Raw genomic sequence first — 22,507 nt, forward strand, 5'->3', positions numbered from 1 at the left:
CATATTGCCCCTGGAGAGTCAGGAGACAGTTTGGGCAGCGCCAGGAGTTTCCGGTGCCCACCGCGTTGGAGCGTGTCAGTCGCCAGGACCACAGGTAATTATGAATGAACTTGGCTCATACATTCGTGTCGATTCTAACGATTCTTCGTGGTCCACTTTGTAGGTTGTCAAGGAGTGGCTTGCCGTGCTCTGATGATTGGCTCACCAAGATCCAGCCGTGGGTGGACCAATGGGAACAGGCAGACGAGCACTTGGTCCATCCAACAGGACCACACACAGATAGCTCGTTTATGGCTTACCTCATCTGGTACTTACCCCGGACTCGGGCTCGTCTGGTTTTTGTTGACACTCACCCGCAGCCACACCAGGCGAGGCCTCAGGATGGCTATGTCCGGCACCACGTGGAGGCACTAGCTGGCGCGGTGAGTCTCTTGATCATATTTGCATATATATATAATCATATTCATAAGATAATTCATGTGTTTGTAACTTTACTGAATTGATGCAGTTTCGCCTTTGCAACATGATGGAGACGGACTGCTCGACTTACCTGACGAGGGTACGTGCCGGATCCCCAATGACCCAGTTTGAGCAGATAGAGGCATGGTCGAGGCAGCGTGATCAGTTGCGTCAGGTAACGCACAACTTCGAAAGCCGTGTGCAGTACGAAGACAGCCACGGGTCGTCTCAGGCGTCGTCGTCGTTCCCGTGTCCGTCGACCATACACGGGCCGACGTCGCAGTTCTTCCCAAGTACAGGTAACGTACATATCTCTTTAAAATTACATCAAGTGTTCCTACATATTTACTAATATCACATACAGGATACGATCCAGCTACTGCGTTCGGCCATACTGGAATGTTTAGAGGGACAGCACCAGTTGGCGGACCGTATCCAGGGATGGTATCGGGGCCACAGATACCGGCGTGCACAGGTTAATTTATGTTTCGTATTTCGGTTTCTACATGTCATTACGAAATATATGAGCGTACGCTAACATCCATATTTTTTGCGTAGGATTCTACCCCGATACGGGCGCCGGACCTTCTTCTTCCTCCTTTCGACCAGATAACGAGACATTCACCTTAGACGACTTCGACAGCTTGAGTCCAGAAGAGCCTGCCGCGCAAGGTGACCCCGATGTCTTGTGGTATTCACAGCTAGGAGGAGCACCACTTGGGATCTCTCAGCAGCAGACACCGCAGCCCCTTGCGCGTCCTGAGCGACAGGTGAGGTCTCCGGATGTTCTCACCTACTCCGAGGGACATGTCCGTGCCCAGCAGAGGGCTAAGAGGGTTTGACGCCCTAGAGGTGGTTAGATGTATATGATGTTTATTTGTAATGAGATAGCTGTGGACCGCTTATTTGTATCCGATGTTTATGATTGTGGTAGGTTAATTGTCATTTGTTTTTATAGATATTATTTATGTGAACTTATTATGTTTGTGGGTTCCATAATGCTCGTGAAATAAGGGAAGTTCTTGCGATTTTTTTCCGTGATTTAATGAAGGACAAGTAACGTGCGGTAGGAGTTAGCGGCCGAGATATTGCCGACGATGATGACGAATACACGCTCGAATAGCTCAAAATAGGTCCCTGCAAAAATAAAAGTCCGAGAAAAAAAGGGGGCCTGTCGCCCCCCCAAGGGGCGACAGGGGCCTGTCGCCCGAGGGGAGGGCGACAGGCCCCTGTCGCCCGTTGGGGGGGCGACAGGTCCCCCGCCTTTTTTTTCTCTCCAGGGACTTCGTTGCAAATTTGAAAAAAAAAATTACACATTGGGCCTGTCGCCCTATGGGAGGGCGACCGGGGTATATTTTTGAAATATTTGAAAACGGACATATATTTTTGAAATTTTAATTTTTAAAAAATATAAAAAAGAAAAAACGTCCAACTCCAATGTGGAGGGCGGCCTGGCCGCGGCACGTTCGTTCGAAAATGAACGGCCTGGATCTGCTAAGGGCCGCCGTCCCCTGATGCTGAGCTGCCGCCGCCTCCTCGTCGGCGTCGCGCCACGCGCACCGCCCGCCGCTCACCGTCCTCTCCTCCGCCGCCGCCGGATGGCCTCCTCCGAGCCGACCCGCGCTTTCCAGCTCCGCCTCAACCCGCTCACCGGCGACTCTGAGTGGCTCGTCGTCGACGAGGCGGAGTGTGCGCCTGCGCCGACCCAGCACAGCAGCCACCCCCTCGCCGCCACCTCCTACCTCGACATGCTCAACGACGCTGCACGCAACCGCGCGTACCGCCACGCCATCGAAGCCACTGTCGCTGACCCCACCTCCCGCGTCCTCGACATCGGGTGAGGAGGAGCTCCCCTCCGTCTCTTTTCCTTCCTTCCTTCCTTCCTTCAGCCCGCCCCAGGATGGAGATGCTGATGCAGTGATGCTGGATGTAGTGCTGGAACTGGATTGCTCTCCATGATGGCTGCGCGAGCTTTGGCAGCCGTTGGAGGCGAAGGTAGGGGGGACGTCTCAGCATGTGAGTCCTACCTTCCTATGGGTAAATTGGCACGAAGGGTGCTCAGAGCGAACGGGATGCAAAATCAAGTCAAAGTCTTCCACAAGCGTTCAGATGAGCTCAGAGTTGGGGTTGACCTTGATTCTCGAGCTGATATACTGGTAACCCTGCTGCTTTCCTTATTCTTGTTAGCCGCTCTCTGTCTACACAGAGTCCTGTTCTGGTCTGGTAGCAAAAACGCAATTCACATCAAATAATCATCAAGCCATAGTATAGGAAGTTCCATACCCTATGAGTTACCTGAAGAGCTATGTATACCAAGTGATCTGGCGCCTCTCTTGTTTGTGCAGGTAAGCGAAATTCTTGATTCTGAGCTCTTGGGCGAGGGTCTCATACCTACTCTACAGCATGCACATGACATGTTACTGGTGAAAAATCCAAAGACGGTCCCATATCGAGCTACTACATATGGAGTGGTTAGTAGTGCCTGCTGCATTTTGAATACCATATGAGTTATCTTCCCCGATGATGGCTCGTGTTAAATCAATGTGAACCTGTTGGTGTTTGGTGTCCTAGTTAGTTGAAAGCATGTCCTTGTGGAAGATGCACGATCTGCACAGCAATGAAGCAAACGCTGACGATGGCGTGTGGCTTACTCCCAGTAGGACAGAAAATATTCTTTCCGTGAAGCTACAACAGCATGCCATGCAATGCAACGCGCTGGCAGACGAGATACGTCTGGTACATAGCTTTTCTTCACACGCCATTGTACAAAGCGGTGTTCCAAGTCCTAATTTATTTGCTTTAGCTGTCAGAACCCTTCAAAGTTTTTGAATTTGACTTTTGGAAACGACCAGATAGTCATCGTGAAACAAATATCGAGATACGTGAAACAAATATCGAGATAAAAGCAACTTCTGATGGACATGTTCATGCGATTATTTCATGGTAAGCACAAAGTCCGGCTGTCTCTCACTTTCTCTACACTCATAAAGCTTCTCTGATTTTTTTTCGTTCTTGTATTTTGCAGGTGGGTGCTTCAACTGGATTCTACTGGATCAGTCTTTTACTCAACTGCTCCTAGATTGGTGAGACAATCAAGTGGTGTTGATGTACCAAAGTGCGCCAATGGTTCGTAGAGCAATGATGATTCTCATCTTGTGCGCTATCTCTTCTTCTGCACTCACTCAAAGGGATCCCCCATGTTTGGTTCTTATACTTGGCATGCCTTGTCCAATATGTAGAATTGGTAATCTATTGTTTCTTAGAAGTTAAAATTACATTGGCACAACACTAACACAGTGCTGAAATGCAGTACAACACTGGGCTTTTTTTTTAGAAAAAGCACCATGTCACAGTGGTTGGCTTGTATTGCGAGTTTTACTGATTCAACCTGCAGAAAGGGGATAAATGATTTTGGTGTATGATATTTGGTGTGTGGTGTATTCTTTTTAGAGTATGAGAATGCTTCTTTGATATTTTCATGTAGAAATGTATTTCGAAATAGAGTACTGAACTGTTATTTTCACCATGTGAAGCTTCCAAGACTTCACCTAGTTCGATTGTGTATTCTTTTTAGAGTATGAGAATGCTTCTTTGATATTTTCATGTAGAAATGTATTTCGAAATAGAGTACTGAACTGTTATTTTCACCATGTGAAGCTTCCAAGGCTTCACCTAGTTCGATTCTCTATATAAATGTGGGAGTTCATTTACTTTATTTTCTTCCTTTCCCCCCCATTGCTAGGCATGAAGGATTGGTGTGATCATTGGAAGCAATGCGTTTGGTTTATACAAGGGACAGGGGCTCCTGCTATGAAAGATCAAACTCTTTCTTTGAGAGCTAGCCATAACCAAACTAGCATCTCATATCATTTGAATATGTGTGATGAAGGAAGCACTGTAAGCCCCAAAAATGACCATCTAGCATTGTTGCCAGAAAAGGTAGCACTTTATGGTGATAAAGGTTGGAGATCAGCGATGATAAGTGTGATTAGAAATGCTGTAAGTACCCCATGATTTACTTGGGTATAAATGTATAGTTATGTTGTTATCCATGACCTTGTCCATTATGATATGATCGCTCAGTGTAACTTCTGAAGAATTGTCAGTATCTTACCCAGTCTGTGGTGCAGTCTCCTCATTTAAGAATATAGGATCATACTAGTCAACTCTGCAACCTGACACTATCTGTAGCTGTCATATCTTGTGTATCTCCACATATTGACTCTTTCATTTTTAACATTTCTTTCCCTAGATGAGTGAAAGATCTTCTCCAACCTGCATTGTGGCCGATGACAGTGTGTTCCTAGCTCTGGTAGTTTCTTCTCTGTTACCATCTTCAAAAGTCATTGCAATGTTTCCTGGTCTTAGGGACAAGGGCTTTAACTATCTTCGAGCTGTTGTGGATGCAAATAATTTATCCATGGACCGGATTAATGTGATCGGTAAAAAAGCCTCATCACTCACTATGAATGACTTAAAACATAAAAAGGTAAAGTCTATAAATCCTATGTTTCCCATTCTCGTTTAATCCCAAGATTTATATTATAGTGTTTATGAATCATGAATGACCCCTGATCATTTATCACTCTAGGTTAATCTAATAGCAGGGGAACCTTTTTATCATGGAAGTGAAGGGATGCTACCATGGCAAAATCTGCGTTTCTGGTTCGTATGATACATTTAACACATAATAATTGCACATCAAACCAAGATTTGTGCCATAACTAATGACTTCTGCTTGTTATCTTCGCATTGTCCTTCCAGTTTTTTTGCTATAGGGTTCATCTACTGTAACAGTCTGGTCCAAGTCGATCCATGTTTGGCTGGTAGTAGTGATTTAAGTCCCACATAGTTAGTTATAGTTGCATGTACAAACCTTAGTGACATCCAAACCAACTGAATTAACTGTTTTTGGAGAAGCAAGGGGAGAAAATTTACTTTACGGGCTGGATGAAGTCAGGATGTTACACCTAGTCTGTAGGGTTTCACTTGCCCATATTGACCAAGGGATCTCAAGAAACAAATTTATCATACTGATATGGAATTTTCTATTCAAGTCAGGGCAACTTGAAACCTATTAGTTTTATATGGAACTCCTTTTGTGTCTTTTATTGCTTTAGTTTAATGTTTTGCTTATTGTTACTAGTTAAAAAAACAAATGTTTTTTACTCTAGGAATGAAAGGACTCTGCTTGATCCATTGCTATCTGAGGATGCATTAGTCGTGCCTTGTAAGGGAATATTGAGATTCTGTGCTATGTCACTTCCGGTCAGTTCATCTTCATCATATATCTTGATTTTTATTTTTCTCTTGGCTCTATTATTTTCTGTTTGGCGAAATCCTGAGAATTGTGACCCTGCAGGACTTATGGAGGAGTCGTTGCAGCCTTAAAGATGTTGAGGGTTTTGATCACTTGGTTGTTAATGATACTTTAGGAGCCTGTGGTGATCTGCCTGGAGAGCAGCAAGGCCCATGCCTACCTTATTATGTGTGGCAATGCGGTTATAGCAAGGTGAACTCACTGCCACATTTTAAACACACAACAAATATTGTTTCACTCAAAAAGAAACTAATAATCTCTCAACTTTTACAGAAATTAAGTAAGGCCAACAAATATTGTTTCACTCAAAATCAACTAATAATCTCTCAACTTTTACAGAAATTAAGTAAGGTGTACTCCCTCATGGACTTCAACTTTTCTGAGCCTATCCACTCTTGTTTTGGCGAAACAAAGGTGCCATTTTAATCTTTCTGGAAAAAGTATACCATGATTGACGTTTGTAGCTGTGCTATTCACTTTAAATTTCAGAGGTCTGAGTTATTCTGACTGAATTAGTAAATATTGAGGAAATTGAGAGTGTAGGAGATTGCAGTAATCCCTGTTGCAGACAGTCTGCTCAAGGTCTTTTTGGTGCAATTCTGCTGTAACATTTTTTGTTTATAAAGAGCTGCAATGTTTATAGTGACCAGACAAATCACAATGATACCGAACCTCAAAGCGGTATGATTAGTAGAATAATGACCATACGCATACTTGATACAGAAGTGGCGTTCTTCACTTGTTTGGCATGCATGGAAGCAATGCTATTTTTTCTCTCTCTTTCCTTTGCAAGATAACTATGCTATTGGATGCAGCTTTGCTCTGAAACATGAATGTGGGTTTCTTGCTGTTTTTCTCCTCGAGTCTCCTAACTCCTTTATTCGTACCATCTTGCCATCTTGCAGATTGAGTTTGCCCATGATGGAATATGCCATGGTTTCACACTTTGGATTGACTGGGTACTTGATGAGAAAAATTCAGTTGTCATAAGCACTGGGCCAGGTAAAGAATATACACCAACCATAATGGTACTCCCTCCGTCCCGAAATTAACGTCGTTTAAGGTTTTGAGCTTTGTCCCGCAAAAGAAGTCGCCTGCGCGCTGCAGTAGGCACACTGACAATCCCAGGCCAATTAAAATCCTCCATGGCCCCCGCCATTAACCCGCCAGCGACTCTTCTCAACCACTCGTTGTCCTGCGGTCACACCAGCACTGCAGCAGCGCAGCTCTGTCTCCCTGCTCTCTCTCTCACCACGCGGCGGACAGCGGTTTGGCGGCAACCCCGCGGTAGTACTTGCTGAAGGGCACTTTCGTCTTTTCACCTTGCTCTCATTTCGGCGGCGCCTTCCTTAAACGACGTTCTTTCCGGGACAGAGGGAGTACCTTTTTATTGATATCTAGTAAATATATAACCTGGGATTTTTGAAACGAAATATGGTACCCCCCTGCTATTGGTGTGTGGATGTTGAGCTCAGAGAGCAGATATTGGAAGCAAGGAGTGTAGCTGCTTAGCAAGCCTGTACAGGTGAACCCAAGCAATACGGCAATGTATGTTGAGGCGCATTTCGATGCTAACACTGGGGAGCTGGCATTTAAATCCTCTTTCTTGTGATATAATCCTGTGGCGGTGCAATCTGTAATGTACTATGACTCTGAGCAACCGAGGTCATGCATTGTAATGTACTATGTAGCCATTGGCAGCCTTTTCAGTTTTACTTTGCCAGCAACGTCTGCTGCTGGCATTCACCGCGTTCGGCTGGCTGGAGCTGGAGGCTGGAGCTGGAATGCTGTGAGAGAAAAATACTGTTGGGCTGGCTGGAGTTGGAGCTGGTGGCTGGAGTGGTGTGAGAGGAAATTATTGTAGCGCTGGAGGCATGCAGACCAGCCGAACTCAGTGATTGGCAGCAACACAACATTCAGTAGCCATATGTACATCTCTGTAAAATGTGGTGGCTCTATTCCTGGATGATTCGCTCATTTTCAGCTACAACACTGGTTACAACATGTTATTGGCTGCCAAAGATATAAGCAGCTACCTTCAGTGTGTAGCATTTACGTGTTTCTTCAAGTTTGGTAGCACCCTGAAACTAGTGGTACATAGGAGCCATTGTTGCTCGTTTCTTATATAGGAAAGGGGAAAGAAGGGAGATCAATTTTCATATTCTTGGAACAGATGGCTATGTGCGTATCTTGAAAAAAAGAGGAGATTATTTTTCGAGTTCTTGGAACAGTTCACAGTCTTGCAACCTCAGCCCATCCATCCGAACATCGACACAGAAACACGACTACACTAGAGAAAATATGTTCACTGTTGAGGTAATGTGGGGTGTGGGGGCGTGGGTATGCATCTTATTCTGAACTGCCTACAGATCAAATAAAGCCAGCATGGAGATAATAGGCAATGCAATGCAAGCTAATCTCTTCTGAATACAATAAATTCTGCCCCACCATTTCAGTTCCAAATCCCCCATGCACGGTTTACATTCCTCCAAAAGGACCCCGAAGGATTGCAGGGGAGTATGCGAAGGTAGATGAAATATGGACCAGCATTATTTAGGTTACCATTCACATGGCCTTATTGTAAAAGTTTTTCCAAGCGTCAAGCTTGAGTGCTTGACAATGAATCACGGTTCTAGTTAAAGTGTTTCATAAAAGAAAAAAAAGGGTATTGCCAGCCTTTCTACAGCTTCCTTGCTATTTTTTAAACCTACGTCTCTCTTGATACAATTTGCATCTGGCGAAACTAGTGATTTGAGTAAACTATCTGTACAATGCGGCGGCATCCACATGCATCTCATGTAAAAATCGAAAAGGGACACCGCTCCTCTCTTTTCCTTTTAACATACTTACTTTTGCTTTCTAGATACCACAGCTACGGCTAAATCACAAAACGGTCAAAAGGCTGCGACATTAAGGCTGTGTCAGCGCTTCCCAAGTATCAGAGCTCCACCTCCTGAAGATCCTCACCCAAACCATTGAACTGGACTGACGAGCTGCTGCTGGAACGGCTGTGCGGAGGCCTTTTTCCAGGCATCAGTGGTGAATGTGTGGTCTGTCCAGGTGATCTAGAAGCAGCAGTGCTGCTCAACTGGCTCCGGGTATGCTCCGCTCCATGATGACGCTCTTGACCTTGACATTGAGCTGCTGACGCTATCTGAGGGGGTCATGATGTTGTCCATGCTTGGGTACCTCTGAATGTTGTCCCCACTTGGGTACCGCTGAATGGTTGACTGCATCAGTACTGCTGGCGGCGGCGTACTGAATGCTGCCTCTGACACTTGTGAGGATGATGGTTCATCCTGTTGGGCAGTTTCGCTGTGGGCATCTGGCGCAGCCATCTGCTGTTCTGAAGCAACGGCAGCGGGAGTTGGCACAAAGAACTTAGCACCAGATAGCGGACTCACAGATGGAGCCGCTGGTTTGCTATATGATGTTGCTGCTCCAGAGGCATTTGCACCACCACCACCACCACCCTTGTTAAAAGTATCCACGTATCTACAGAAAGAAGGAAATGTTACATGGTTAGACCAAGATGATATACCACAAATAGGAAATAACTAAGCAAATCACCTTGATCTAACACCCATCCTTCCACGTGCTGAGAATTGGTTCTGGGTGGGTGGCATCGGAGGCATCCCGGAACGAGGTTCCAAAGGACTTGAGTTTTTAGCTTCCACAAACCCATTAGCAGCATAACCTCCACCAATGGGGGGGCCATTCAAGTTGGAATCCGGAACACTGTTCTGGAATGACATTTTTGTCGGAGGTGGGGGAAGCGGAGGCTCCTCAGCAGGGACCTCAGCACCTTCTTCAACCCACCGCTTCAGCTTCTCGTCATAGTAGAACTTGTTCTGTTCCCCTAGCTTTGCCTTCAGACCATCAGGAGGTTAACCATGTTACTATAGAGAATCATGGACAAGAAGACACTGCGCTTAATGTGCTATCAAGTACCTGGCGATGAGATTTTGAGACAAGTCCCATTGTCTTCTGCACCAGCCATCCAAAGCGTGAACCGCCTGAACCTGATGTACTTTGTGCCTTACTTGATCCAGCACCCTGCTACATTTTCATATGTAGGTAAAAAGGATTGAAAAATCTTTGGAAAACAGTCTCAATAGACAAGTACCTGTTGCGGGCTTCTGCCAAAGTCTGGCTCAGAAATACTTCTGTTATGTGCAGCTTCCCTGCCAGGGCCACTAGTTCCTGCCATTTCACTCATAGACTGCTCTGAAGCAGAGGACACTAGAGGTGACATGGACATCACCAACTGACTATTTAGAATTTTTGTGTCGGGAGGAGAGTAGACATCTCTCTCATTTGCAGCACCCTGTGGCAATTGTGGCAACGGTGCAGATTGTGTACCCATCATACGGGACAAAGATTTATCAAGTGATGTGAAAAGCTTCCCAACAATCTTTCCAGGGGCAAGATTTGTTGCATATCCCCCCTAAATAGCAGCAAGTCATCAGCAAAGAGAAAAAAATACTCAAGGAAAAAGAAGTAACTACAATATACACAGTACCTGTTGATGGGTGCGTATCCGCTCCTCCAGGGTTAAAAACAACTGCTTACATGCTTCTAGTTCAGGTGTACGGCCAGAAACCCTCAGCACCTTTAGAGATGCTTGACAATACCTTAACAATGCGGTTGAATGTCAACTAAAAACCAAGGAGAAATACGGAAATATAATAAAACAGCCTACCTTAGTGAATCAGAAACCTTCCCAACCTCCGCAAGCATATATGCATATATCAATTTGTATGGTTGAAATGGCAAGAGGGTATATTGAGAATTACCAAGAACCTTTGCATACTCATACACCTCTGTTCTCTGTAAGTTGCATAGGAATGACATTTAATCAGGGACAGTGAAAACCAAGGAGAATAAAAGAAATACTCCCTCCGTCCTAAATTGTAAGTCGGTTGACTTTTTTGCATGGCTCGTCTTATTCAAAAATTTTCACAATTATTATTTATTTTCATTGTGATTTACTTTAGCATATAATATACTTTAACTATGAATTGAGAGTTTCTATATTACTACGCATCACAAATATTTTGAATAAGACGAGCCGTGCAAAAAAAGTCAAATGACTTACAATTTGGGATGGAGAGAGTACTAGAATACATACAGAAACCAGCAATGGATCATAAATAAAGATATGACCACAGAAATTGTAAAATATATAATAAAAGAGCAAAGCTAAAAAATTACAACAGTAAGTTACTCGAGTAAATGATAAACTCTATTTACCTGGATAGCTTCAGGGCTGGCAAATGTGCGTGGACATCTCAACTCTCAAGTGGTCTGCACCAATGAGGCACATCCTTGCACTTTCAGAATAGGAATCAATATTAAGTTCAGCAAGTAAATAGCATGAGTGGGCAGATGCAACCTGCATAAAATAAATGGTGAATTAGACTCGAGTCTTTTAAAACTGATGAAAGGTGAAAGGAGGGTATATTCATCATACAAGACTCGAACCTCATTTTTCTCTTTCCAAAGGCAATCCCCAAGGTGGGTAATTACAAGGTCATCACCTTTTGTCCTGTTTGCTGTTATAATAGCCAAATTCTCCTGCCAGTCTTCCAGCATACCCTGAGTAGCCTGTCCAAACTGGAAAGTGAGTTTCAAATATTGCAATGAAAAAAAGGACGTCTAATGAGATTCTCAAAATCAAGGAATTAAGACATGGAAAACTGAGAGCTATGAAGTGAAAAACAAAAATTTCAGGTTTCAGGTTACGTAGGAGATGTGCTTATAATTTTAATTTTGTATAACAATGCATGATTATAATCTAGAAAATAGAGCATCATGACATAAAAATTGTAGAATGTAGATTCTTCTCTTGCTTGAAAGGAAACAGTCATTCAAGTTATAGATGATAATTCATTTTCCTTTGAGAAATTTATTGTTCTACTTATGACTATTTCGAGTACAGTAACTCCATTTGCAAATATATGGTCAAACATATCTAACTTTTATGGTTAATTTGGAAAGAACTGTATTCCGATAGGTCATATGAGGATGGTATCACTGGATTTGTAGCAAAAAATAGTTTTGTGATATAGCAGTTTCACAATCATTAAAAGAAGTCATGCAAAAAAATAGTGGTCAAAGTAGCAAGCTAGAGATCATGTTGTTGTCCAAAACATCATATATGTATAATGGAGGGAGCATATGTTACCGCTACAGGCTGTTGGGGCGAATACAAAGAACCACTGTTGGTGGGGTTCTCAAAATTGAAAACATCTGCAGGTTATCCAGCAATAAGAAGGCACAGTGTCCTCAAAGGTGATCCGTACACAAAATGACATTGAGCCATTTTCTTCACAGTATCCGCATAAAACTGCATCGTCAGGTAATGCAATGAGAAATCTCTCGGAGAAGGAAAACAGACATGCCATCCAACTAATCTAGAGAGTGCATTTTTCAACTCTGAAGCAGACCTTATCACCAAGTTGTAAAGCAAGGATCAGTGCAGGTCCCCAAAGCTGACCTTCCTGTGCATGCTGAAGGGCCTCTTTCCTTCTACCAGAAACTAGGAGATTTTGAACCTCCTGAGCAGTAGCCTGCAATAGAATATTTGCCTAAACAAATGTATACGTTCTAAATAACAAAGACAAATAGAAACATGAATTACCTGAACCTGGTTTTCTGAGGGAAGATTTCTCATGCAATGGCCCATGGCTCCATACCCCCTTCATATTAGCACTGCTCTTACAAGAAGAGAAAAGCTTTGTCACTGCCATCTCTGGGCCATCTATACCCTGCAACAAATAGTTGAAACAAAATGAGTATTACAATAGAGTGAAGTTCATGTTGAAAAGAGCCATTCCCACCACATGATACATCTGGCAGAATTTAATAAAAAAAATATGAACAGAATAATGCATCTTCTTATTTTTCAATTTAGAATATATATATGCGTAAACATGGATATCATACGACTTAATTTGCATACATGTGCATTATCAGACTGATTACTAATCATCTTCATACATGGTTCTGTTGTTCCATTGTCAGCTTACTTCGTGGTGGTCGATCAATCAATGAAACACCACACAATGAAACAGGGCACCTTATAAGTATTTCTCAGCTAAAAATGAGTTTATGCATCAAGATATTGGGTCATTCAAGCAAGTATACAGATCTCAATTTAAGATTGAACTAAAAAGAGACCCAAGAGGCGTACAGGTAGATGCCATAGAGTAAATCTCCCCAACTCTCTAGGAGTTACAACTTAACATATTAATATTGGAAAAATCCATACACTGACATTTCTCCTTACAAATTATCAGAAACAAGAGTATCTTTGATGTGAGAATGTGTGATCATAGAGAAACGCAGAGACTGACTATAATGGCGGTGTCTGGTATATATTTTCTTTATTGGACGATACGCAATGCAGAATATAAAATAGGTCCTTAAACCAAAAAATATGAATTCCTGCAAACAGAATCATCAGCGCAACATCGTCAAGCAAGACAGGTAGAAAATACCTCGTGCGATGAGTCAGACCCAAAGGGTGAACGAAGTTTTCCGTAGTGTTGACATAATATTTTCAACAACGAAATAAGCACTTTCTGAACATCGTCTTGCTGGAATTCCGTCAGAGAAGATTCATATGCTCCAATAATATCATCAAGCCATTTATTCACATCCTTTGATGCAGCACTTCCACCAACAAGAGGACCAGGAATAGGTTGATGACACAAAGCACGGAAGTAGCTAAGGGCACCGCCATTAGCGATGCTTGAATGGTCAATTTTATCAGCAACAATCTCTGGAATATTAAGAACTGACACCGTTCTTCCAGAATTGCCCTTAGATTGCAGAAACAAAAACCTTTTAGTTACTACTCATTTACAGCAAGAATATTACAAGGGAATAATCTTATTGTACCTGGTTACTGCTGTCAAAATTGGCAGTCATGGAGCTGGTTTCTTTCAGAACTACGAGCTTCCCCCCAAATCCAAATGATACCACAGTATGTGGTGGGCGTCCAGCTGATGACCTCTGCTCAACTGGTGAGAAACCAAACTGTTGGGATGGGCCATTTGCACCAATCTGTTGCTGCTGAGCAAAGCCCATTGAGGCCTGAGTGCCCCAATAATTGCTTGGCACGTGAGTATGTGCTGCAGAGTAATCATGCATTTGCGCCATGTACATGCTCTCATTTGGAGCAGAATCTTGTGAATTGGCAACACCGTTTGAACTACTATACCCATCTCTTGTCGAAGGTTCATATGCCATTTGGCCAGCATGGTGATCTTTTGGAGGCTGGAATTCTTTGTGACCAGTCTGGAACCCCGTTGAAGGCTTGAACCCTTTGTACCCTACATCCTGACTTGTGGAATGCTCAGAGCCTCTGTCCCAACTCTGGTTCCCCGTAGAAGGTTCAAACCCCTTATAACTAGCATGATTGCTCTCACTACCAGTGTGCTGACCTGTAGAAGGCACAAACGTGCCTATATGGGGCTTATAATTTATAGACGATTGCAAGGACTCAGCACCAGCCTGCTGCCCAATCTGATTAGAAGGTTCAAACCCCTTATAACTAGCATGATTGCTCTCACTACCAGTGTGCTGACCTGTAGAAGGCACAAACGTGCCTATATGGGGCTTATAATTTATAGACGATTGCAAGGACTCAGCACCAGCCTGCTGCCCAATCTGATTCCCAGCCTGCTGATTGGAATTATAGGAACTACCAGAAAGGCTAGTATCTCCTAAAACAGCAGGCTGCATGGTTCTAACCGACGAATCCGTTTGCCACGGGCTCTGCTGGCTATAGCTACCTGCATAAGAATCCTCAGTGTAGTGAGCTGCAGTAGTTGCAGCCTGCGCAGCACTTTGTTGGTATGACTCAAGTGTTTGCCACTGCTTAGTGTTGGTATCAAAGTACCATCCTGGGTATTCTGCATAGAACAGCATGTTTGGTGGGTATTCTATGGGCGCTGCACTGGTCCCACCCTAGCCCCAGCTCGCGGCATTGGTGCTGCTCTCTTCCGCAATGGTCTCAAGTGCTGCATGGGAATTGTTTTGCAGGTACGAAGCACTAAACTGCTGCTGATTTTGCTGAATGTTATCGTTCCCAAGGACTGCGGCAGCACCGGTATTATCAGCAGCATAGCTCTGTGCACTGAGGGTATCTACCTGATACCACTGCCGCGTCGCCTCATCGTACTTCCACCCAGGGTAGAGGCTCTCCAGATATTTGGGATCAGTGGAGTCCAATTGTGCCTTGGTGCTCTGACCCCCGTAATCTAACTGGGAACTGGCATTCGTACCAACTCCACCAGAGATCGCCAGTCCAGCACCTATCGTGGCACTGTAATCCACTCCTGCAGAGAGGCTGCGATCTGGTTCACTAACACTTTTAGTACCTACCACAGATTCCTGGATGCCCTGGTTGCCAGGCACGGTGCCCCTGAAGAAGTCGTCCTCTGCCCCTCCGTCTGGCAGGAGGTCCCCAAATGGATCTGTCCCGCCAGCGCCGGTGCTGGCACCAAAATCGTTCCACTGCACCTGCTTGATGGCTGTATGGATACCCTTCTCCGACCCTGGGGACCCACCCTCCGTTGCCACGGCAGCCTCGTCAGCGTTAGCAAGCTCCTTATGTGCTTCATCAGGCCCAGACTCAGGGAGCGGCATGGCAGGCCTCGCCTCCGTAGCAATCTCGGTATGCGCCGGCACAGGTTCATGTTCTGCCCCCACCTCCTCATCTGGTGGTGCCGCTGCAGTGCCAGGATTTGGCTCAGGAGTCGCCTCCGTGGGCTTGTGGGCGAGCTCTGCATGTGAATCGTTTTGCAGGTACGAATCACTAGACTGCTGTTGCTGCTGAAGCTGAGGACTATCACTTCCAAGGGCTGCCACAGCAGCGCTGGTATCATGGGCAGCATAACTCGGAGCACGGAGAGCGTCAACTACCTGATACCACTGCTTTGTGGCCTCATCGTACTTCCACCCAGGGTAGAGGCTCTCCAGATATCCGGGGTCAGTGGATTCCAATTGCGCATGGGTGGTCTGATCCCCGTACCCAGCAGAAGCACTTGCGGTGGAATCGAGCAGCTGGGAACTGGCACTGGCATCCATTTGGCTGGCGGAGAAGCTGTGATCTGGCCCATCCTCAGCCTGAGGCTTGGGCTCAGGATGTGAAGCGTTTTGCAGGTCCGGATATCCGGGCGTATGCAGCTGATACCACTGCTGCGTGGCCTCGTCGTACTTCGACCCAGGGTAGAGGCTCTCCAGGTACCTGCTGGGGTCAGCAGTAGAGTCGAATTGCGTGCCGGCGGCCTGATCCCCAAGTGATCCTGCGGCGGCACTCGTTGTGGTAGTGGAGTCGAAATCGAGCGGCTGGGAGCTGGCGCCGGCATCATCGATTTGATGAGTGGAGCTGTGATCTGGTGCGCTGACACTGGTGGAACCCTGGACGGAGGAGTGGTCCTCGGGCACGGGCCCCCCGAACGGATCTGCGCCGGCGGTACCGTTCCACTGCGGCTGCGTGGCGGGCGGGTCGTGAGAGTCGGGGGTCGGCTCCGGGGCCTGAGGACCCGGCGCGGCAGGCTGGGCCTCAGGATGATGGTCCGCCGGCGCCGGCGCCGGGTCGTCGGATTGGTCGCTGAGGGTTAGGGCAGCGAGGTCCCCGACGGAGGCCTCGGCGATTGGGGCTGGGGCCAGTCGGCGGCGATCGCCGTCGTCGTCATCGGAGTCGGAGTTGACCAGCTTGTCCAAGAAGTCGTCGTCGATGTCGTCGGAGTCCATGGAGGGATTAGGGTTTGTCTGTGTTTGGATCTCTAAAATCGGAGCGGGGGTCTGATTTGAGGAGATTTGGTGGGGATTTGGGTTTGGGTTTTCGTTTCTTCGGTGGACTTTTGGGCGGCAGCGGCACTGTGACTGCACCAGGCGAGGGGAGGTGGTGGTGGACTCGTCGATGCAATGCGACGCGCCCCTTTCGTCGGTACGTATTTGACTTGAGGCTAGGATATAATTAGATGACACGATGAGGGGAGAAAAATTGTACTACACTGTTTTTATTTATATGACTTTGCTTAGTTCAATTTTGACTTACATGACGTCATATAAAAAAGATGGAGGGTGTATTTGTATACGTAAACCAGCGGTGGTATGTCTTTGGTTTAATTTACTTTACTTGTCATTTGGTGTATGGATAACTTTTTTTTCTATTAGTTGCGTAGGACTGCTCTAATAATCTCCATTATGTTATTCGTTTGGACACCTCGTAGCTACTGTAATTTTTAACGCCTAACAATTGGTTGGTGCATCTGTGTCAGCTCAGGTACTAAAGAAAGAAAATTGTCTCTCTTTTTCATGCCATTTTTATTTTGCCACGTACTTTTTGGTCGTAAAGTGCTTAGTACTAGCCGGCAAGTATAAAAAGGTCCAACAAGAAAAGAGGATAATATATATTTTATCCTAAATTCAGCTAGTGCCGTGTTAACGGCAGGCATGGGTTGCAGATAAAAAGCAAGCACTGTCGACCTCAAAAGGTTACCACGAACTCGCGCGCTGTAATAATGCCCGCGCGTTCAGCGATGTCTTGAGTTTTTTTAGCGTACAAATTTTTTTCTCTCAAGTATGCACACATATATCTGTTGCAGCTGCCCTTTTTACTCTAAAATAGTAAATACTACTACTAGTAATAAACAACCAGGCAAGTACTGCTACAAGAAACTAGTAAGGTTTACTAATTTCCCCAGCATGCAGCAGCAGTCAGGAACTCATCAGGATAGCAGAGGAGCCTTCTCAAGATCACCAGCATGCGCATGCTGCTGCTGCGGATGGGGTGGGAGAGTCTCGTACTCGTTCCTCTTTGCCCAGAGCACAAGGTAGAGGCCAGTGAACATGAGCAGGATCCCTGCGAGGCTTCCTCGGCTGAGCGTCTGGCGGAGGATCGCGGCGGAGAGGATGGCGGAGCAGACGGTCTGCACGGGGCCGAAGACGGACACGAACAGCGGGCCCTTCTTGCCCAGGCACCACGTCTGGAACGCGATGCACGCGCCGCTCAGCACGCCGCCCAGTATGGCGATCCCTGCGACGAGCGTTGCGTCGATCTTGGGCGACCCCATGTCCAGCTTGCCCTCGACGACCACCTGCAGGGCGGCGGTGAATGCGGCCCCCATGGCGGACGTGACGCAGCACATGGTCAGCGGCGCGGGGAAGCCGCCTCCCAGCGTCGCCGCCTGTAGCACGGTGACGAGAGACAGGACGACGACCGCGCCGACCAGGTAGGAGCAGCCCAGAATCCAGCCGCCGCCCGCTGCCGCCGGAGAGGAGGGAGACGTCTGCTGCAGGAGGCTCATGGCAATTGCTCCTACCAGGCACACCAGCGTCCCAAACATCTTGGCCTGCGTGTACTTGCAACCCTTGTCGAACTTCTCCAGCCTAAACGACACATTATTTTTCAGAGGGGAACACTACACTCATCCTCCATAATTATATAGTAGTATAACTTGGTTCACTGACTGAGACGATGCAAGCTAGTGGTCTGAACAATCAGCTTTGGGTTACGAACCTGAAGCAAGCGGCGATGACGAAGATGAGGCCAGGGCTGAGGTTGGGCATGGCTGAAGCCACTGCCGGCGTCGTCTTCTTTATCCCCAGCAGCATCAGTTCTTGGAACACAGTTGTCCTAGATGAATGAATATACAGTCATCAATCAGTTGGTTAGTACTTAGTAGACAATACTCTATAGTATTTTTTTTAATTGGCTACTATGAACCGGAGATCTTTAATTTCTCCCAGCCAATCAATGCAAGCACAGACAATCTATATGTGATGCTGATCTGAGAATAGCTTGCTTGCTGACTGAATGGCGTATGAATTTGCATTGTCCGCTTGCCATCTTCAGACTTTCAGTTAAGAGTTGCTGTCACTCGACCAACACTTTGTGAGTACAATTGCACAGTTAGGCGGCGATAGAAACAAAAAGGCTGCCTTGCTCGTACCTAGCTGGGACGGGACGGGAGGAGACGAGCACTGTACTGTCTTTCGTACATACTGTACGTGAGGTATGATGGGCTAGCTAAACTGAATAAACTGCCTTCTACTGTGCCGATTTCATTTCATCATAGTTTAAGCTTATTAACCTCCATCCAGAATGATAATAATAATACACAATCGCGTGGATGGGACTTGGGAGCATCTTCTTAATTACATACCCTCCAAGAGCGATGAGCACAAGCTGCGCCACCAAAGTCCAGGAAACCTTGGAAGGCCATCGCTTCCTGCATGCATGACATCGTACTAATATACTGTATCATTTCACCAATAGATAACCACCAATAATAAAATATAATAACTGGGATCGAAGCATAGATACGTTGGAATTAACCCAGTTTCAGTATATAGTACTAGTAATCACGGGCGATCGAAGACGTACGTACCTCTCGAGCGCGACGGCCAAGGGGAGGAAGAAAGCAGCGAAGGCGGCGCCGGCGACGGCGATGACGGCCAGCGGGTGGGCGCCCAGGCTCATCAGCTGGTCCACGAACACGACGTAGCCGGCGAGGACGCATTGCACAAGCAGGAGCCCGCCGACGATGACCACGTCCTCCACCACCAACCTTCCTCCTCCTTGCTGTGGCATTGCTGCTGATCGATGAACACGGAGGGATCCGATCGGAGGATATCATATATATGATCATTTAGTTGGCAAAATGGGCCGGATTAAAGAGGAGGAGGAAAGAGGGACCGGGGGGATCTATCATCTAACATACCTTCCTTCCTGACGAGTGAGGAGCGCCTTTCTTGGCTTTCAGTTCAACCTACCTACTCTGCTTCAGCAAGAAAGGCATCGTAGCAGAGGAAGGCGAGGCAGGCATTCTCAAAGAGCATGTGTATCTACGTTACGTCCTCTCTCTCTCTCTCTCTCTCTCTCTCTCTCTCTCTCTCTCTCTCTCTCTCTCTCTCTCTCTCTCTCACACACACACACACACACACACACACACACACACACACTCATGCAAACAAATACCAGCAGTGATCCTACTCTGTTAAGTCTGTACTGACAAATTAAACTAATAACCTTGTTGGCAACGAAACCTTGAAAGGAATATAATAGCTTCAGTTATGTGTACTGAGTATTGTAACAAGGCAAGCCCAAGCGGTCGATGGATCGTGAACAAGTATACCAATATACTATCAGGCACCCCCCCCCCATCTCATAGTTATATATAGCTACCCTTTGCTTTCTCTATCCGTAGTACCGTACGTATCTAGAAAACATGCATTTTTTAAGTTTTTTTCGACAACCAAATTCAACCTGTGCTGACAAAATGGCGCAGAAAATTGAAGCAAAAGAAGCCACGCGCACAAAGCACGAATGTGGCAGCCTATTACGTACGCACGTGCGCACGCATCCTTGATAGATGTTTTCCGATGAGCTTATTAGTCTAAACGTTACCAGCACCCTAGTACTATATACTATACTACATCCGCTTTTTCAAAAGTTCAATAGCCGGTCATATAAAAAAATTTATGCAAACATATAAAAATACAATAAATACTCAGACCAATCTTAATAATAAAACATATAACAAAAATATAAATGATAACCTATGGTTTTTTTAATAACACAAATGTAAAGTTTTGAAAAAAAGTTAGCCGCATGGGAGTATATATATGATGACCGTATATATGAGTCAACACAACACATTTCAAGGGTTGACTTTGAATATCACACATCACATACGTACTTCATAATACTCCTGTCTTCAGGGTTCAGGCATCCATCGGCATGGACCTCTGTATGATGATTTATATACATGCACATGCCATATTCTTTTGATCAACTCCATCGTGCGCGGAACAAAATGATTTATGCATGCATGGTTTCGTGATGCATCTAAGTATATATCTACCCCTTGCTGCTTATTGTGATCAACTTGCCGTATCAATCTCAACCATAAATTAACTAACTCCTTTTCCTCTTCTCATCTAACAAATGACACTCAACAACACTTCCTGCATGCATGGCATCTAGTACTATCATTTAACATATATAATGCAATGCGTAGTAGCTTAGACTGACTTCAACAATCACATGCAAACACATATATGCCTCGCGCTCGCTAGTGTGCGTATTCGCTTTCTCCTCCAACAGACGGAGCAACGCGGGAGGCAAAATGCTTACTGAGGAGAGAGGGGATGCAAAATTGCATCGCCTCTCTCCTCAATTGCATCGCCCGCCGCTGCTCCCATGCGCACGCGCCGCCGCCGCTCCCATGCGCGCGCCGCCGCTTCGCCTCGCCGGTGACGCTCTGGCCGGTGAGGATGGAGAGAAGGGGGCCAAGGAGGAGAGGGAGGCCCGTTGCTGCCGCTGCCCCGCCGCGCACGTCGACCTCCGCGCCTGAGCAGAGCTCAGCCGCCACCCCGCTGCCCGTGCCGGCCTCCGCCTCCACCGCTCCGCCCCGCAGCGCGCAGGCCGCCCCTGCTCCGGGGCGGGGAGGGAGGAGCGCTCGCCGGGCCTGCTCGCGGCCGCCGCTTGCTGGGCCACGCGCAGGTCGAGGCCGGCAGAGGAGCGGAGTGGAGCTTCGCGGCGCGGGCCAGCCCCGCCGCGGCCGGCGGGCGCGAGCTGGAGCTCCCCTGCTCCACCGCGCGCACCTCCGGCTCCGCCGCGCAGCTCGCGTTTGGCCCCCCGCGCCCGTCGAGGATGGAGAGGAGGGGGGCGAGGCGTCACCGGCCATCCGCGCCGCTTGGCCACCCGTGCGGCCCGCCGTGGCCATCCGCGCCGCCCGCCGTGGGCCCGCCGAGCTCGAGGCCGCGCGCAGGCCGAGCTCGAGGCTGGAGGGAGGGAGGCCGTGGGCAGAGCTCAGCCCGCGCTCGTCGCGCCCGCCGCCAGCGGAGTATGTATGCGCACGCCGCCATGGAGAGAGAAGGGGAGGACGCTGCGCCGCAGCCGCGGATAGTCAGGGAGGTGGAGGTGGCGGCGGATCGTCGCGGCGGCGATGGGCGCGCTCCGCGAGGCCACGCGGGAGAGCGCGGAGCGGCGGCGAGCGCTGTGCACGCCGCGCCTCCTCGGCGCGCCGCGGCGGGTGCTGCTGCTCCGGTGAGGGCCGGGGGCCAGAGGTGGCGGCGGAAGAGGAGGGGAGTGGGCAGCGCTGGCCGGAGATGGTGGGAGGGCGCGGCTCCGGCCGGAGATGAAGGGGAGGGGGCGGTGCGGACCGGAGGAGAGCCAGGACAGACGGGAGAGGCAGTTCGCTGTTGGAGACGATGTTTTTTTGCCTGCCCGAGCCGGTCACTATGCGCAATGCATATCAACCGATGCCTATCCCGTTTTGCAATAGCTTATTGGAGTCAGTCTTACAACTTACAAGGCACTGTAGATAGAGCAATCACACACCTACTAACTACAGTAGTGTTGACTATACGTATATACTGTACTTGTCATGCCGCCGCTAACTGGTTGCTTGCACTCATGGACGGCCACGATAACCGCCGTCACGTACGTTTCTTGTCTGTCTGTCTTGTGGCCGCCTGGCCGGGGTAGTAGGGGGGCCACCTATATATCAGGCTTGCTCCTACAAGTTCCAGAGTTGACGCCACAAGTAACACAAGCCGCACCTGTCCATCTCAGGTTCTCAACCCTTCCACCCGCGCCAACTGGATTGGTTGCATACATACTCGCAACTGGTAGATGAGATGCATGCTAGGTGCTTTTGCAAGATTAGATCCAGTCAGTCTCATCTCAGTGATCTCACTAAC

General features: G+C 47.2%; 2 protein-coding genes and 1 pseudogene across 4 annotated transcripts; 1 reads left to right on the plus strand and 2 right to left on the minus strand.

Annotated features, from left to right (window-relative positions):
- The first annotated feature begins 1,934 nt into the window (after positions 1-1,934).
- Positions 1,935-7,488, plus strand: LOC120697247 (protein arginine N-methyltransferase 7-like). Of its 2 annotated transcripts, XM_039980407.1 has the most exons (14): positions 1,935-2,296; positions 2,393-2,615; positions 2,805-2,930; positions 3,031-3,195; positions 3,263-3,402; positions 3,485-3,585; positions 4,202-4,458; positions 4,712-4,948; positions 5,051-5,124; positions 5,634-5,727; positions 5,822-5,971; positions 6,119-6,193; positions 6,685-6,781; positions 7,255-7,488. In XM_039980407.1, the coding sequence occupies exons 1-14, from the start codon at positions 1,974-1,976 to the stop codon at positions 7,281-7,283; spliced, it is 2,091 nt and encodes a 696-aa protein (XP_039836341.1). In that variant the 5' UTR covers positions 1,935-1,973; the 3' UTR covers positions 7,284-7,488. The 2 variants fall into 2 exon arrangements, with proteins under 2 accessions (XP_039836341.1, XP_039836340.1); XM_039980406.1 differs by having other exon boundaries at positions 6,685-7,488.
- Positions 7,489-8,297: 809 nt separating this feature from the next.
- LOC120697246 lies at positions 8,298-16,737 on the minus strand (annotated as a pseudogene).
- Positions 16,738-17,312: 575 nt separating this feature from the next.
- On the minus strand, positions 17,313-19,924 carry LOC120697248 (WAT1-related protein At5g47470-like). 2 transcript variants are annotated; one of them, XM_039980409.1, is made up of 5 exons: positions 19,522-19,924; positions 19,189-19,393; positions 18,964-19,029; positions 18,318-18,434; positions 17,313-18,187 (listed from the first exon to the last, which is right to left on the minus strand). In XM_039980409.1, the coding sequence occupies exons 2-5, from the start codon at positions 19,389-19,391 to the stop codon at positions 17,527-17,529; spliced, it is 1,047 nt and encodes a 348-aa protein (XP_039836343.1). In that variant the 5' UTR covers positions 19,392-19,393; positions 19,522-19,924; the 3' UTR covers positions 17,313-17,526. The 2 variants fall into 2 exon arrangements, with proteins under 2 accessions (XP_039836343.1, XP_039836342.1); XM_039980408.1 differs by having other exon boundaries at positions 19,189-19,396.
- Between the last annotated feature and the right edge of the window lie 2,583 nt (positions 19,925-22,507).

This window comes from Panicum virgatum, chromosome 3K, assembly GCF_016808335.1.
Source record: "Panicum virgatum strain AP13 chromosome 3K, P.virgatum_v5, whole genome shotgun sequence".
In the NCBI taxonomy this organism is placed as follows: domain Eukaryota; kingdom Viridiplantae; phylum Streptophyta; class Magnoliopsida; order Poales; family Poaceae; genus Panicum; species Panicum virgatum.

Bases quoted from the DNA above. Each gene is read 5' to 3' on its own strand.
- LOC120697248 (XM_039980409.1), bottom strand. From the start codon at position 19,391: ATGCCACAGCAAGGAGGAGGAAGGTTGGTGGTGGAGGACGTGGTCATC. The intron at 18,435-18,963 runs GTATGTAATTAA...TCATTCATCTAG, and splicing joins GTGCTCATCGCTCTTGGAGG to GACAACTGTGTTCCAAGAAC. The intron at 18,188-18,317 runs GTTCGTAACCCA...TGTGTCGTTTAG, and splicing joins GTCATCGCCGCTTGCTTCAG to GCTGGAGAAGTTCGACAAGG.
- LOC120697247 (XM_039980406.1), top strand. From the start codon at position 1,974: ATGCTGAGCTGCCGCCGCCTCCTCGTCGGCGTCGCGCCACGCGCACCG. The intron at 3,586-4,201 runs GTTCGTAGAGCA...CCCCATTGCTAG, and splicing joins TGTACCAAAGTGCGCCAATG to GCATGAAGGATTGGTGTGAT. The intron at 6,194-6,684 runs GTGCCATTTTAA...GCCATCTTGCAG, and splicing joins CTTGTTTTGGCGAAACAAAG to ATTGAGTTTGCCCATGATGG.